Source organism: Perca fluviatilis, chromosome 22 (genome assembly GCF_010015445.1).
Source record: "Perca fluviatilis chromosome 22, GENO_Pfluv_1.0, whole genome shotgun sequence".
In the NCBI taxonomy this organism is placed as follows: Eukaryota; Metazoa; Chordata; class Actinopteri; order Perciformes; family Percidae; genus Perca; species Perca fluviatilis.
In genome coordinates this window covers 18,670,592-18,687,488 of record NC_053133.1, presented here as the reverse complement: position 1 = coordinate 18,687,488, position 16,897 = coordinate 18,670,592, and the positions used below count along the sequence as shown (strand labels likewise).

The 16,897-nt window shown below is 40.7% G+C and overlaps 1 protein-coding gene across 13 annotated transcripts in view; it reads left to right on the top strand.

Annotated features, from left to right (window-relative positions):
• Positions 1-16,897, top strand: part of cacnb2a (calcium channel, voltage-dependent, beta 2a) — a 69,323-nt gene that overhangs the window by 41,111 nt on the left and 11,315 nt on the right. For 9 of the 13 annotated variants that reach the window (XM_039789507.1, XM_039789509.1, XM_039789508.1 and 6 more), the window contains 5 exons: positions 7,347-7,466; positions 14,300-14,422; positions 14,511-14,647; positions 14,764-14,840; positions 15,152-15,285. In XM_039789507.1, coding sequence (XP_039645441.1) covers positions 7,347-7,466; positions 14,300-14,422; positions 14,511-14,647; positions 14,764-14,840; positions 15,152-15,285 — 591 coding nt within the window. Of the gene's footprint in view, positions 1-3,350; positions 4,862-7,346; positions 7,467-14,299; positions 14,423-14,510; positions 14,648-14,763; positions 14,841-15,151; positions 15,286-15,486; positions 15,507-16,897 lie in introns of those variants that run through there. The other 4 variants (XM_039789506.1, XM_039789501.1, XM_039789505.1 and 1 more) reach the window with 3 other exon arrangements.

The window sequence follows — 16,897 nt, the reverse complement described above, 5'->3', positions numbered from 1 at the left end:
GGGTCATTCATAACTTTTTAACCACGTGAATCCTAGTCTACATTTACTTGTTTTTTCTCCCTTTTTATATCATATACGATAATGGCATGGTGCTACTACATGTCTTGGCTAAGAATGACATTATTTTGTAGAATTAAGGAAATTTTATACTCTCCCAATAAATGCCATCCCTTGTGTGTGGTACTTTTGTCTACAGCAGTAGCAGCTCTGTGAGGCTATACTTCGGCACAGCATTGCTTTAAGCTTAACGCTAACATGCTCACAATGATATGAGCCATTATGATGTTTACTATAGGCACCATCTTAGCTAAGTGTGTTAGCATGCTAATATTTGCTTCTATCTATCTACTTCTATCACTGTAAAAAGATGATTGGAGATGCCTGTGCATTTCAGTATGACATAGTTATAACACTGACAAGAACAAACATGATTTTTGATGTACAATGCATCAGTCACTACAGTCACAAGTGCTTGGGATTTATTGTCTAGAAAATGCAAAATAACGCACATAACGGTCCTTATCTTGAGGCAAGAAGGCCATTTTTAATCCTGAGAGAGAGGCGGGAGATGAGAGAAAGAAGAGTGGGAGAACATTCGGGGCACTGCAAGGAGATGGGCCATCAATGTGGACATAATACAATTGGGAAAAGTAAACAAGCCGTAAATGAGTGTGCAGTGTGGCCTGAGTGGAAGGAAAGAAGCACCAGTCTTACTGTATGTAAGAATTGATGTAAAAAACTAAGAAGGAGTCTTAGCAAGGAGTCCTTGACCATGAGAGCACTTTATAGCTCACATGCAGAGCCGTTATTTTCTGCATGACTACAGCACTCCATTTTTATAGTGGACACATATAGAGAATAACTCATTTAGCGGCTAAAAATGAAAATGGAAGCTTTCACATCATGAATGTAGTCCTCAGTGTAACGGCTCCATCCACTATAAGTGATTCTGTCAGACGCAGGAGGCAGCATTGACTCACAGCCTCCTGTTTCACTGTGGTAATAGCCACAGTGATTTGTAATGGTCTAATGTAATGATCGCCGTGCCACTGCTGTATGTAGAGGTCATTGATGGTCTTACAGCAAGGACCTCTGTCCAAATGAATCAATAATGGCGGTATAGAGACCACAGGACCATTGCCCTTTTAATTCCCCCCCCCCCCTCATCTCTCTTTCTCTGACCAATGCATGAAGACGGCCAACTGTTTGTCAGTTCTGCCACCCAATGTTGCCAGTGCAGATATGCAGCCTATTTTCCTTAAAGTGGGATTACTATTGGACAATTCTGCAGACAAAATTTAGGTCCAATGTCAACTTTTAGTGCCAATGCACGAAGTAGTGTGCTGTTCATATGTCAAGGCAAAGGGTGTAGAGGCTGTGGTAGTGGAATGGACTATAAGCTGCAACATTTAATGTAGCAGGTATAATGTTTATTATGTCCACCACATAGTTTAGTGTGTTTTAGCATTAAATGTGCTAATTAGCACGAATCAAAAGGTGTTTTGCATCTATTTGAAGTGGACAAATTAAAATTTTGACCTGATGATGGTGCAAGATGGAATGTAAAAGGATCAGGTAGTAGAATTCATCCTGTGGAGAACATTAATTTCATGGCAATTCGTCCAATAGTTGTTGACATATTTCAGTCTAGACTTAAGTAGTTGTCTGACAGCCAACTGCCATGCCGCTTGTATGGCTACAAAAATCACGATGCGATTTGCAGCCTTTTACAGGCTCATGGTAGAGTGGCAAAGTTAACGAGCTTCCTGTAATCGTTAGATTTGCAAGGTTTTCAAGAGTCAACCGTGTAGAGATGTCTTTGAGTAAGACACCAACTTCCTACTACTTTGAATGAAACTGTGATTCTGGGGGAGCCCAAAGAGCACCTCTCCTCATGGATTAAAGCAGTATCATACTGCTGTTAGATTATTAGTAGTGGCCTGTGTGTTGGTGACACAGTGCTGTCAGTATCAGTGTGGCAGGGGGTCTAGAGGTCGGTCAAGTTGGGCAGCTGGAGGCTCGTTCTGTCGCTGTGAGTCTTTGTCAGTGTTGCTATCAGAGTGCAGCCTTCACAGCTCCACCACTCTCATCTCCGGGCTCCACAACTCCATGTTCAGAGCATCTGTGCCCCGCCCTGAGACCTCTGGAGGCTAGTGTTAACCCACGTTATTGAAACATATGTGACCATTGCACAATTACTTGAAAATCAGGCAAAGCTGGGGATTGGTGTACTGTTTTCTTTCAACTGCTGTTGTAGTTGAGGTGATCAGAGAGGTTCAATGTTACTATGGACAAGATAAATATTCTCTTGTCCACCATTCCCATCCATTTCTGTTCAAAACATAATCTACCTCAGGTAATCGCCTTGCTCGTTAGGCTAATTGGTCTAATGAGCTAAAATCACATCATCCTCCCCCAGCCTTTCCTTTAATGTAAGATGTGTCATTTTAAAGTGCACGTGTCTTGTTGAAGAGTCCCAGAGCAGATGGAGGCGTGTCATTGATTGGTTATGATAAGCACCACTTATTAGCTTGTCATCCTTTGATCTACAGTTAGCGTTCCTTGGGGAGCGACTGCTGGTCATAAACGAAAAGGTTATTTCAACCGCTGGTCCCACAGGTCGACCCCTGCCTTCTCTGACCTCACACAACCTGACCACGGGTCAGACCGAGGAGCATCATGCGTCAGCACAGCAAATGAAAGGGGCCTTTTGAATAATCATTCTGCAGGGTTTAACTTTGGCTGTTCCTACATGAGTGAGGATGGGAAATTTTTAATTAACACCTTAATTATTCTCATTTGTCCTGTGTGGCTTTGCAACGCTCCGCTCACATGCAATGAATCACAGCTGATCTGACAGGCGAGGATTTAGAGCAGCTTTCACTTCAGAATCCCTAATGCTGAGACCAGAGTGAAGAAGAGATGATTTAAAAAAAGATATATTTATCTATATTTAAGTCTTATTTCTTTATACTAATTGATTGTTTTGTCTAAAGAATGTCAGAAAATAGTAAAAAGAAATGCTAGTTACAATTTCCCAGAGTGGCATATTCAGAAGTCTTGTTTTGTCTGACCAACAATCCAAAACGCAAACATATTTTATGTGTATTAGCTTGCAGCAAATCCTTACATCCATGAAGCTAAAATCAGAGATTTTTTTGCTTGAAAATGACTTAAATGAATAATTCAGATTCATTTTCTGTCAATAGTCTAATTATATATTGATTAATCTGCTGATTATTTTCTCAATTTTCTTTCCTCTATAAAATGTTAGGACATTGTGAAAAAATTCCATCACAATTTCCCACAGCCAAAGTTAACATACTAAAATTGCTCACGATGTCTGTTGTGGCATCACTATGGCTATCGGCCATTGCCGATGGATGATGACATCATCCGTCGGACCAACCCAAATTAATACAGATACATATTTATTAAGGTGATGCTCATTGAGCAAGCACTGCATTCAAATTGAAAATGATATGAGAAAAGCCTATTGTATTATAGCAGAAGAGCCTTGTGTGTCTAATTGAGCACCGTTGTTTAGCATTTGCAGACCAGTAACCATTCAGAAATATGAAAATAAACATCAGGTCCATGTTCAAGATAATTTTGTTTAAATAAATCTGTCTTGTTGCTTCAGTCTCCCCAATAAATTTAAAATTAAAACACAGAGATAGGTGATGGGTGTGACATATTTTTGGCTTCCAACGGAGGGCATGAAAGGCAAAGTCTGAGATCCAGTGCATGAATCGATAATCAGAAAATTATCAGCCTGATATGATGCATAATAAAAGTGAGCAGATTTTCTCACTCTGAGAAGACGGCGATGTGACGCCTATTTTATCAACAACTATAAACGGCTCACAACGGGGTGAACGTAGTATGCTTTTGACTAAAAAGAACAAAACAGCATGCACTGTCGACACATACACACTATCCATATAGCACATGCACACCATCACTGCAGAGCCACAACGAGCAGATGGACTGACTGTGAGGGGTAACTGAAGGAAAAAAATAAGGGGAGTGACAGTGAAAGAGGATGAGGAGGAGGGGTGGGTAAAGACGGAGATACTGAGGCAGAATCACTGAAGGAGTGTGCAGGACATGCACTGACAGGCTGAGACAGAGAGTGAGACAGAGGGAGCTTGCAGCACCTGAGAGGCTGCCACTTCATTAGCATCAGGAGGAGAGTCGGTCACAGGCAGCCACACCAGGACTCATGTAGATCGACTGCTGTTATCCATCGCTTGTGGAGCAGCAGAGCAGGCTACAGCGAAGGAGGGGAACGAGGCTGGAGCCAAAGCTTGAACGAGAGGCTGAGAAGCATCGCTGCCACCTGACTCATACTGGGAGTCAGCCTCAGCACCTGCAGCGGCAGCCTGAGCACTGAAGGAGACTGGGGCAGACGGGGAGAGAGCTGCTGAGATTATGCGCGGGGCAGAGAGCTCCTGTGGATTCCCCATTTTTGGCGGCAGCAGCAGCAGCAGCAGGAGAAGCAGGAGCTGTGTCTCTACAGATAGCTGCAGAGCTAGCTGGAGCTGCAGCAAAACAAGAAGCCCCAACTCCAAAAATATTTATTCTCCCAGAGATGAAGGTAGCATTTACAGCCAAGGTGTAACAGGAACCAGCTGTCCATGTTGCCACAGTGTTAAATGCACCTGTAGCCAGAGCAGTGAAAGCCGCTGCAGCGCTGGTGCAAAAGTGACCCCAGCAGTGCAGTTAGGTGTAGTTGTAGCAGTAGCAGGAGGGAGCAGTGGCTCAGGACACTGAATGACCAGTGTGGCTGATGAAGGCCACCTGGATCCGCTTGCTGAAACGAGCCAAGGGAGGTCGCGTCAAGAGCTCCGATGCCTGTGTAAGCAGATTTTGAGTGTGTTTACATCATCCGTTTTTTTTGTGTGCATGTATAAGTCTGTGTGTATCTACTTCATCCATCAGTCCACAGTGTTGGGGTCAGTGTGGCACGGTTGTGTATTGCCTGGTGATGATGAGAAGCTGGATGTTGTTATCAGTTATGGCTGTCAGATTCTGGGCAGAGCTCCATGTCACCTCCCTCTGACCCACTGGGACGCTGTTCTTGATCACGCCCCATCGATAGCCGGGACTTGATGAAATAATCATACCAGGTATTGTCACCTGCACTTCTCAAGGTCAAGTATAGCTAATAAAAGAGAAGGCTAATGTGCAATAAGATGCCAATTTAGTACATTTGTATGTGATCCGAATGTGGAAGTGCTGCATATTCAAACTCATGCTTAGGCAGCGTTTGACACATAGTTTAGATGCTTGTTGATGTTTTTAAAAAAGCCACTGGGAGATTAATATGATCATGGATGTGATGACAGCAAAAGCAGCCCATGGATATTTAATGAGCTTGTTTTCAAATGAGTTATTCATAACAGGTACATATTGGGGGAGTATGAGAGACACAGAGACAATTGACAAGCAGCAGGGGTTCATTGTTAGATGGAGGACATATACAGTATATGAATAACCTTGTATTATGTACAGTAACACCACTTGTTTGATTTATATACATAAGTCAGATAATGTAAGTGGATAGGACATCCTCCTTTGTATGTATGTGATGGCTGGGTAATTCTGATCAGGCTCAGAGTGAGGGAGGCTATTTTTAACTCAGACAGCAGAGTGTAATGGTGCAGTGAGATGAATGAAAGACCTTGTGTGGGTGGCATAGTAGCGTGCAGGTAAAGGCTCACACTGCCTTCACTTAGTTTAAAATCCCACCTTTTTAATCTTAGACTCTCATTTCTGACTCTCAACTGAAATGGATATGTGGCACTGGGACATTATTCTGTTGTGTATGTCCAAATGTACTGTATTCATCCCATATCCACAAATTAAATTATAAAACTTGTCCTTGCATTGTTGTATGTTTTTCATCAGTATTTAATTTCTGTTAGCTGTAGCTATCAGTGCTGTCCTTCAAAGCCACAATCCAGTAACAACATATTAAAACCAAAATCGTTATTTTTTTACGTATATAAATTATATTAATTAATTATGTATATGTATATTATATTTTAGGCATATAAATGTATGGTTTCAAAGAAAACAGCTAAATGCAGTCTAAGCAAGAGAGACAAATTTAGCTAAACTAGCTGGTGAGATAGCAAAAGCTACATTACACCCTACCTGTTTCCTGTAATTGAAATGTATCAGTTTTGATTAACTAAATCTGGTCATAGAGAATAAAAATGGCTGAACTGGTCATACTAAAGGTTGGCTAACAAATTCATGATTTGGTGAGGTTAAGCTACTTTCAAATCCCATTCTAAATGTATTACATCCTAAGTGTATACATTATATAGATTTCAAGATAGAGGGTAAGCTTAAAGAACACATTTTGTGTGCTGATACTGTGTTTTTCCTGCCTTAGCTTTTCCTAAAGGCATAGTGCAGTTTTTAGGTTGTATGTAGAGTCTATGTCAGTGAGTTTCTTGTTGTATAAAAATACATTTTACATCCTATCCACCCTTTTTTTATCTTTTTGTTTTCAATTTCAGCTTGTCTGGTGTGACTGTTGTCTACTATTTGTAGGGCATTGTAAACACTTTGGTCTCTAGAGCAGTAGCGTGCAAGTATTACCTTTCAGCATTCAGCTTTTAACTACCCCAGCAATTATTTATGATATGTTTTCATGTAGTATATAACAAGATGAATGTGTGTGGTAGTGTGCACCAATGCACTTAACTCAGGAGTGTGTATGGTAGTAATTGTGTGTGTTTTGGTCTATGTGAGTCTGAGTAGAAACATACCAGGACCTGGTGTTCTTTAATATTTCCCCCAGTGTTTGTCACACAAGGATGATTACAACAAATCTGCAGGCAAGCAGCTGAGAGAAAGCTAAGGATAGAAGAGCTGCTGGTGATGTGATTCTATGAAAGACAGTTTGTGTCCTTTGGCATCCTTTCTCAAAAAAGGGGAAGTGTCCATAATTTGCTATGGATTTGTTTTCATGAAGTTGTTGCAGTTATGTGATTGATAGTAGAATTACATGCCTGCTCATTTTATGGAGCACAGCCTTAACATTAATTATTTCATGAAATCAACTGAGATTCCTGTGATGATTAGAGCTTAACACTTTAGTCTGTGTGGGTGTGTTTGCACATTTGTAAGTTGCACATCAGATGCTCAACTCCCAAAGTTAACCATTTCTTTTGAGAAGAAGGGCAATGCAAGGCAAATTAAGTCCTTAAGATGCTGTGAAGCCACAGCTTCTCCTACACCTGTCATTTTTAAAGTGTGAATACCAAATGAACAAAGTTGAGTTTCAGTGTTTGTGTGTCGCTGAAGTGTTAATGTCTGTGTTTCTGCAGGGTTCGGCCGACTCCTACACCAGCCGTCCATCAGACTCCGATGTGTCCCTTGAGGAGGATAAGGAGGCAGTGCGCAGAGAGGCAGAGCGACAGGCTCAGGCACAGCTCGACAAAGCCAAGGTTGGTATCCAAAATTCAGCAGCGCTAAGGTTCCTCTGTCCAGTTCCTACCTACTGAAACGTGCTGTATGAGCAACAGGAGGGGTGTGTCAGGACAGCTTTGCAAAAGTTTTATTGCCTATAAATAACAGGATACAATAATAATAATATTAATAATAATAATAATAATACATTTTATTTAGAAGTGCCTGTCAAAACACCCAAGGTCACCTTACATTAGATAAAAACTATAACCATGTTTCCATCATCACGTTTTTAGGCGAATTAAGTAATATTAAATGAAAAATGCCTTATGGAAACAGTAAAATTAGATTGAATTTCATGAATATCGACACAAAGGGTGTATGTTTGATCGCATTGGATAACAGCTTATGCGATAAACTGATGGAAACGTTAACGTTTGCAAAATGAATTATCAATTGCGATTCTGTTTTAGGTAATTTTATGGTTGCAACCATAGAAGTTTTTGGTCGTTTCTGCTTTCTTTGCAGACACAGCGAGTGTCAATAAAGACAAGAAGATAAGTGGACTACCGAGGAGACAAGAGACTTTTTGAATTTAATTTACAAGTGAAATATAACTGCTAACAATCTAACAAATGCCATGATTTATCTGCATTATCATAGCAATGTTTTGATAGCGTTGTCTTATTATAGCTTGATATGTCGCTATCAGCTGGCACATAAGTACTTTTACAGCTTGTTCAATATTAATAATTTGTAGGTAGACGGCGCAATGCATTTTGGCTGGCAAACCTTGTTCGCAAATCTTAGCTTGGATGTTATGCGATTCAGTGTGAAAATAATGGAAACACTTAAAAATGTCTTAAAATCTATTCGATATACCAATTTGACCACAACACAGCATGTGACGTCATTACGCACAGGTTTTTTTATTCGCTTAAAAGCCGTTAGATGAAACACACATTCATTGGCTTTATTTGCATTGATGTTTTTTGGCGAACTTCAGTTCATTTTAATGACAAGTAGATGGAAACATAGCTAATGTGGTGTGGTTAGAACAACTGAAACAAACTTTTGTTTAAGACTAGGTTTTAGGGTTAAAGTTAGAATTAGTTTTAGGTTAACTCAGGGTAAAGGAGGTTAGTCATGTCGTTGTAATGGTAAGGTAGAGGAGCAAGAACGTGTTATGTCAATGAGGGTCCCCACAAGTACAGAATTGTGTTTCTGCAGATACGCAAAAGGGTTTGTTATGCTTGAATGAATTATGTCCGGTATCACTCAAATGATAATGTAAACTGTACACTGGTTGGTTTGTTTTTGGAAGATGAAAAGCTGTGTCTGCTTTCTTTTGGTCTCATTTCTTCGGCTTACATGTTTATTTTTTTTTTATATTGGCAGAAAAATTGGCTATCATGTTCTCTTTCTGGCAAAGGTTTTTTTTGTCTTGTTAAAGGGGTTTGTTTGGGTAATTTTTCCTTATCTGAAGCGAGGGTCGAAAAAGACAGTGTCGTATGCTGCGTGGACTGTAAAGCCCCTTGAGGCAAATTTGTGATATTGGGCTATATAAATAAAATTGACTTGACTTGATTGGTAAGGGTCCTATCGGATTTTAGTGGGGAACAGTGAGATAAACCCACTTAGAACACCACTCTTGTCAAATTTCTGTATAAAGTTGGTGTAATTTTGACTTGGAGCAAAGTTTTCTTATTTCTGACTTCCCCAACTCATCTCACCCATGCTCAGAAATTAAAACAATAGTGGTTAATCGCATGTTGTTTTACTATTCCTGGGGTGAGATTAGTGGGAAATGCTGCAGTATGGACATGGTGACTATGAGAGAAGCAGTAGCCGATTTCAGCTGGTTTCTAAGACGAAGAAAGGGCTGTAAGGGGTTGCTGATGTGAGAGGTTAGGGGCCTCAGAGGGCTCAGAGTCACTGTTTATCAGAGCCTGCTCTGCTCTGGGCCACAATTAGCAGCATATAAACAAACACACACACGGCAGAGCAGGCTTGCCTTTGCGCGACAGGAATTGCAATCAGCGCTCGCTTTCACAGAATCCCTCAAATCGCTGGATCCAATAAGATTTATGCCTTTGCTCTATGAAGTAATTCAACTATCTTCTGTGCACATTTTGTTCTCTTCCTGCTGTACAGCTCATTGGATAGCTTCTATTTTTGCATTAATTCAAGCAAGTGTCTGAGAAATTAGTTTATTGTCTTTCACTGAGTGTTTAGTGTCTATAACAGCTAGCACGCTCATTAGATGTAAGCACTGAGCTTTTGGCTATCCATCCATTCTAGCAGACACTTTCCTCCTGCACTGTGTCTGTAGACCTGTAGCTCATAGCTGGCAAAGACCGATCATTCCAGCAGATCTATGTTGGTGTTTTTCCAGAGAGTCACCCTCTCTGGCTCACTAATTAAAAAGATAAGTTGGCTTTATAGATAACCTGGCATGGATTACCCCCGCTGGCATTTTACATGACAGATGAGTAGTAAAAAATAGCCTCTCAGTGGTCTGGCCACCAGAAAGAGAGCGAGCTGGGGTCAGAGGAAGTGCAGACTCTCTGACTGTGAGCCTTTATAGGCAGTAATTCACAATGACTTCCCTAACATACCACAGATATTCGTAAGGAGTGGGGATAGAGTTGATGCCTGTAATGTTGCCCTTATATTTCTTCACATAGCATAACATGTATTTGTATTTACTACACACATACTAAACACCCTCTGCTACCTCTAATTGACCATAAAAAACACTTAATCAATTTTGCAAAATAAATAAGTAATAATACTAGTCTGTGAAAACTAGATAATCGGAGGATATCTCGAGTTAGAGCTGGAGACTCTAAATTTTCAATGAAACGATCGTTGAAGGTGCCTGCCTTTATAATTATTCTGAAAGCTGCTATAATCAATTTTTTTTTTGATAACAATGGATGAAACAACTATTTGAACCCTCAGATAATTATCCACTTTGCAGTTCCTCTCAGCTCTACTATTACTAATGTTTCAAATGTTCTGTTTACAAGTTGTTTCCGCTGCCTCCAAATGGCCAGTTAGAGTCAGTTAATGCAGGTTTAAATGTTGTGACTAATGAGTGTTTCCTCTATTTTCTGTTGGTTATAGGGTTAGGTAGTGGGTCAGATCATAGTCAGAATTGATCACTCTAACTTTGTCTCTTAAGAAGCTTTGGATGCAATATACTGTAGAATCTGACTTGTTGAACTAGTGTCACACACACACACACACACACACACACACACACACACACACACACACACACACACACACACACACACACACACTACACTTAATGTAGATAAAACATCATAGAAAACAAAGCATAATCTCACTCCAGGCAAAACAGAAACAATATCTGATAGCTGCAATGTATTCAGGGATGAGTACACTGAGAGGAATATTCCCTTTTTTGCATCCCAGTACAGCCACATTTGATCTGCTGGCCACTGAGCAGCTCCACTGGAGCGGTTGGTATTAAGGGCCTTGCTCAAGGGCAACCCAGTGGTGGTATTGAGGAAGGGGGAAGCGCTAGTTAGCACCTATTATTACTTACTGAGCATACTTACAGTATACTTAAGCAACCTTGGATAATTCTAGAAATATCTTCCCACACTAAATTAGTGAAGGTTATGGCTCCTTTCATATCAAATAATACATTTTACATACTGTCAGTACAGCCCGAGGCCAGTGCACGTAGCTGAAGAGAATTAATTTCAAATCGATACACAACATTCAAGGTGAAGCAATGTGGGAATCTGGATTTATAGCATGAGACTCTGTGCGTGCTGCTAATGGAGAGGCATATAAGCCCCCGCAAGGGCAAGTGTTCACTCAATAAGTGTAAGCACAGAGAGGACTGAGAGGTTTTATCTATGGAAATATTCATGGTGTGATACTGTGACAAGCATCATGCGGTGTTAATTGGCTGTGGTCCATCCATAGTGCTGCCTCCCAGGGTTCCCAGTTACAGATAGGGCTTCTCTTGAGCTGGTTATCTCTGTCTTATCCTTACTCTGCTTCTTATCTCCATGAATGTGTGTGTCCTCTCACTTCCTTTCCTCTGCTTTATTTTGGACTACATCATCTTCTGTCCTTCTGTCCACCTCCTTTCCTATTCTTTTCTTTTTCCCCTCCTCCCACACATCTTACCCATTCTCTTACCCTCCGCCTGTCCTCCCTCCCTCCCTCACTGCAGTCAATATGGCATCCATAATGAAGGCCTGTGTTACGTAAGAAGCGACAGAGCAGTATGGACTCATTCAGGAGATGTAGAGATACTCTACAGCTGTGTAAATGTGCCATTATGGACAAATCCCGCAGTCACCGGTGATACAAGGTGGCATGTTAGAACATGTATGTGTGCGTGATTTCCTACAGGTCCGTAATATGTCATTAGGCCTATAGAAAGCTTTGACTTAGCCATGATGGATAAAGGCGAGCAGAGTAGCGGAGGGGGGGGGGGGAAGAGGCAGCGGTCTATGAGACCCATACATCCGCGTGTACTAATGGACCTCATACCTTCATGCATGTTCAACCATGTGACTCAATGCATGCAAACACAAAGGACACTTTGTCCTCTACGGGTCCTGGCGCTGCACATTGAATTGGATGATCTCCTCTGGAGATGTAACAAGTACACACACACACACACACACACACAGACAAACACACACGGCTTACAACCATCACTTCATGGAATATTTACATTGCTGTCCGCATGAGGAAAATGATTCACTAATGCATTATTTCCATAATCCCTCATAGTTCATCACAGTCACTTCACACCTGTTGTATATCAATGAGGTAGTAGTGGACAGTGTTGATGAAATGAGTGCACTTGTCGTCAATAAAAGTAATGAATTACTCTCATAGTACTGAGCTTGACTGAGCATCGCTGCCTGTTTGAAAGATCTCAAGTAGCATTCGGGTCCAAGCAAATCCAATCAGTTATTGTTGAAAGTCAAAGGGAAAGTGCTGCATGAACAATATTAATCTTTAAAACGAGTCATTTCATCTCATTGAGTATTTCAATCTACAATAACAGATTTTTAGTGGCCACTTGGGTGCAGCAGAAACAAGTTGTGAACACAACATTGACATAGCATTACCTTTTAGGTTGATAGGGTGAACCTATTGGCAACAGTTGCTTATTTACACATCTAGGAGATAAATAGCAATTGGAGTCATGTTGGTGTCTACCTGATGAATGTAAGCCCAATATTCACTCTTGTTTTGGTCTCAACCACTTGTGCTGGCTAACAGTGATGATCATCACAATGTGCAGAAGCACCACTCCGCCAAAAACATCTCCTGTAAATGCACAGTAGGGAGCAGATTTTATTTTCTATTAATATTTCCTTAAATTTTTTTATATTTATAAACAAACGATTGCCTCTTCAATCGTTGATAGTCGATCTGGTGGCCAATCTGCGCAAGCCTACTCTGCATATGTTGATAGTCGATTGTAGGCTACAACATGTGCCATAAAAACATTTAAAAGTAATAACACCATCCATATTTTCCAGGTTTTTTGCAGCTTCAAAATGTAGGAAGATAATTTTCACTTGCTTCTATTCCAAATCAACTTGAGTTTCTTTAATTAAGTTACACAGAACTTGTTACTAATATAAATGTATAGATCTGCATTGCTTTGTACTTTATGTGCATTGAATTGAAACTCAACCTATTGGAACATTTAAATTTTAGGTTTCTATGGGAAAATCAGATTTCAGGACTAAAACCAGCTACAGCATGCCAGATTTGAGTGCACTTTGAAAGAATTTTTCTAACTAAAGTTACAGCTCTGATCTAGTGGGTTCAATTTGGCTTCCAGCTGAGTATTACACACCCTTCCCATCATCCTGCTCTCTTTCATCTGCAGGTAAATATTCAGCGTGTGAGTCTATGCTGAGAGATTACGCTAAGCTACATCCATTCCCTGTGCATTCGTTTTGGCTTTTCAGTTGACTTCTGTCATGCTTGTCAGTCACACAGTCAAAGGCAGAACAAATGTAATCTGGTTGAGGGCATGGCCGTGTTGCCAACTGTTGCTGCCAGGCTGGCTCCAAGATTATGTCTAAAAGCATTTTATGTAATTCTTAAAGCGATGTGTGTCTTAACATGGGTATATTCTACTCTTGCAGAGATCTAGATTCAGAGGGTTTGTCTGTGAGTATATGGTTTTCCCATTACATTTTTTCATGACGTGACCTTATTAAAACTTACTCAAATCCCTTTCTGTAAAAAAAGGTAATACATCACTATGGGCAGAGGAGATTTGCTTTTGCTTTGTGCAAAAATATCTGTGGACAGAAAGAAAGTTGCTCTCTCATATGTGGACTGTAGTGTTGGTGGTTATATCACAACTTGCAGGAATACAGGAAACATGTCATTAGCTGTACGCATTATCTCAGTGGACTTTTTGTCCCAAAGAGGAAGGTCAGCACTGATCCGATAGGAAGGCCATTATTGATTCAACCATTGTAAAGAATGTCGGATTGATTTATGAACCATTTACACGAGTGCTGTTTGTGCTAACGCAAGACAAGAGTACTGTTTCACTATTAGTGTTGAAGTGGTGATTGCTGCAGATGCTAACACGTTGCATCACTCTGAATTGTGAAGTGTTTTAGCCTGTAAAAGAGAGACAGTGCAGCAGTCAAATCCTTCATGGAGAGATACAAAGTCTGGATGAGTCAGAACCCACTTGTATCTCTCACCCAGGTTTATTTTTACACCTCACACAAAGAAAAGAATCACAGCTCACCAACAGTGCATAAAAAGATCAACATTTAAACATGTTCAGGACTACATTTTCATTCATCTCTCCTTTTTTTCTTCCCGGCAGACCAAACCAGTTGCATTTGCTGTTCGCACAAATGTCAACTACAGCCCGTGTCATGATGATGATGTCCCCGTGCCAGGCATGGCCATCTCCTTTGAGGCTAAAGACTTCCTCCATGTCAAAGAGGTGAGTGGTTAACTTTTTAATCAAGACAGTTATGCTAAGGGAAATAAGGAGGATGCTCAAGGTAACTGTCCCCACTTATTCTGTGTAGAAATTCAACAACGACTGGTGGATAGGACGCCTGGTGAAGGAAGGCTGTGAAATCGGGTTCATCCCCAGTCCAGTGAAGCTTGAAAACACTCGTATCCTCCAGGAGCAGAGAGCCAAACAGGGAAAGTTCCACTCCAGGTAAAAACCCTCATCCGCGCCAAAGTTCTCTGTCACGGCTGGAAGGTTGTCTCAAATTATTGTAGACTTCTTAAGAGTTGTTGATCTGACGTGTGGAACACTTTTTCTCTTTTCAGTAAATTGGGAGCTAACTCATCTTCTAGTTTAGGTGAAGTGGTTCCTAACTCACGGAAATCTACTCCTCCTTCGTCTGGTGAGTAGCTTGATAGGCAAATTTAACACTCTTATACTTAATAGAGTCTTTTAAAACAACTTTTAACCATTGAATTCAAGTTAAAGGTAAAATGTGCTACCTAGATTTTTCATACGTTGTGTTTTTACCTGCAATAAAGTTGACTGTCAGTTATGTTTTAATGGCCAAAATTGTAATTTACATGTTTCATTTGCTGTCAATGTGTCGTAGCATACATTTTGTGCTACTTTCAATGAGAAATGTACCCCTTTACCTGTGACCTCTTGTGTTCATCTGATGGCGATGGTGGTCTTGTCTGTCTGTGTGCGTAGCCATTGACATAGACGCCACAGACTTAGACCCCGAGGACAATGAGCTTCCAGTCAACCTGCGCTCCCCTAAAGCCAGTCCAAACACTGTCATGTCACCCCTAGCAAAAGAGAAACGAATGCCTTTCTTTAAGAAGGTAAACTCTGGACTACCAAACCCTCTCTTCTTCTTCTATCCGCCCGCACATCTCTTGACTAAATGCCTGTGGCTGCTTGGCCTCACTCAGTGCCAGTCCTGTTTGTCTACAACACCGTCCTCGTCCCTCGGCGTGCACCCGTCCATTAGCATGCATGCCTGTTCTTAACCTCTCTCTTTCTCCTCTTCCGTCTCACCACAGCTAAGCAGAAGCAGAAGTCGGTAAGTCGTGGCGTGCAGTGCACCAGCTCACCAGGGATTACCTCTGTGGTCTGAACTGTAAAAACCCTTTTTAGAGATTCAGCCCTGTACTGACCTCTCACCCTACTCACTGCTCCTGCAAACCTCTGTGTTGTGTTTGTTTGTGTGTCTGTAACTTGTGATCCTGATTTAGTGAGAGCTCAGTGTGACCAGCTTTTGAATAAACTAGGGAATATCTCAGTTTAAAGGAATAGTTCAACATTGTCAGTAAATACGCCTATTAGCTTGAGATGAGGAGATCAATAGCACTCTCATGTGTTCATATGTCTTCATGTCTTCAATATGAAGCTGGAGAAAGGAGATGGTTAGCTTAGCATTAAGACTGGAGATGTGGGGAAACTGCTAGCCTGGCTCTGTCCAAAGGTAAGAGAATCTGCATACCAGCACCTCTAAAGCTCACTAGCTAACATAATTTATCTTGTTTGTTTAAAATATATTGTTTGAATAAGCGTATTTCCCAAAATGTGAAATAAATGTGTGTATTCTTTTAATTTCTTTTGGTTGTCACCATGTAACGGAGACAGATTCATTGTGAGTAACATCTATTATCAGGTGTAATGTTTTGCATTTCAAATGCTGTTCGCTAAAGAAAAATCCACATCACAACATTGAAATAAATATATATGCAATATGCTGAATTTTTATAAAATCAATACAAATCCGCTAACACATCCAAAAACTAAAATCCAATTAAGTCAATTTAATTTTGTAAAACGCTCATACATGGAAGTTTCCCATGACCATGCTGACGTTAACCAAGTAATGCATAGTTGAACTTAGGCTACCAGAAGTATTTGTGCGGAACCACATTGTCCATTAATACCCTCATGTTAGTCAGCACTAGTGTGCATCAGTTTCCACAACGTCCCAAGGGAAGAACTATGACGACAGCAAATGTCAGACAGAAAGAAAATGTTTAAAAGTGGAGAGGTGCAGGAGGAAGAGCAAACATGAAATTTACTCATCCCCTCATCATAAAGATAACAGACTGAGAGAGCAGCTGAACATTAGGACAAATAGAGGAGAAAATGATTAAAAACAAAATACTGTGTGATGAATTTGATAGTCAACAGTCCTTTAAGTAGTCAATCCTCTCTGCTTCCCAGCTGTCTGCTCTCCAACAGAGCTTCAGCTTAGATCATGCACTGTTATTGCACTCCAGTGTGCTGACATATCCAAACATTCAGATGCCTGGGACTTACAGCAGCATCAAGGCAAGTTTATTTATATAGCACATTTCAGCAACAAGGCAATTCAATGTGCTCTCTATAAAACAACAAAAGCATCGAGACACAGTATACAATACCAAATTGAACTCAATTTTATTTAAGGTCATATGCAAGGGATTTCTG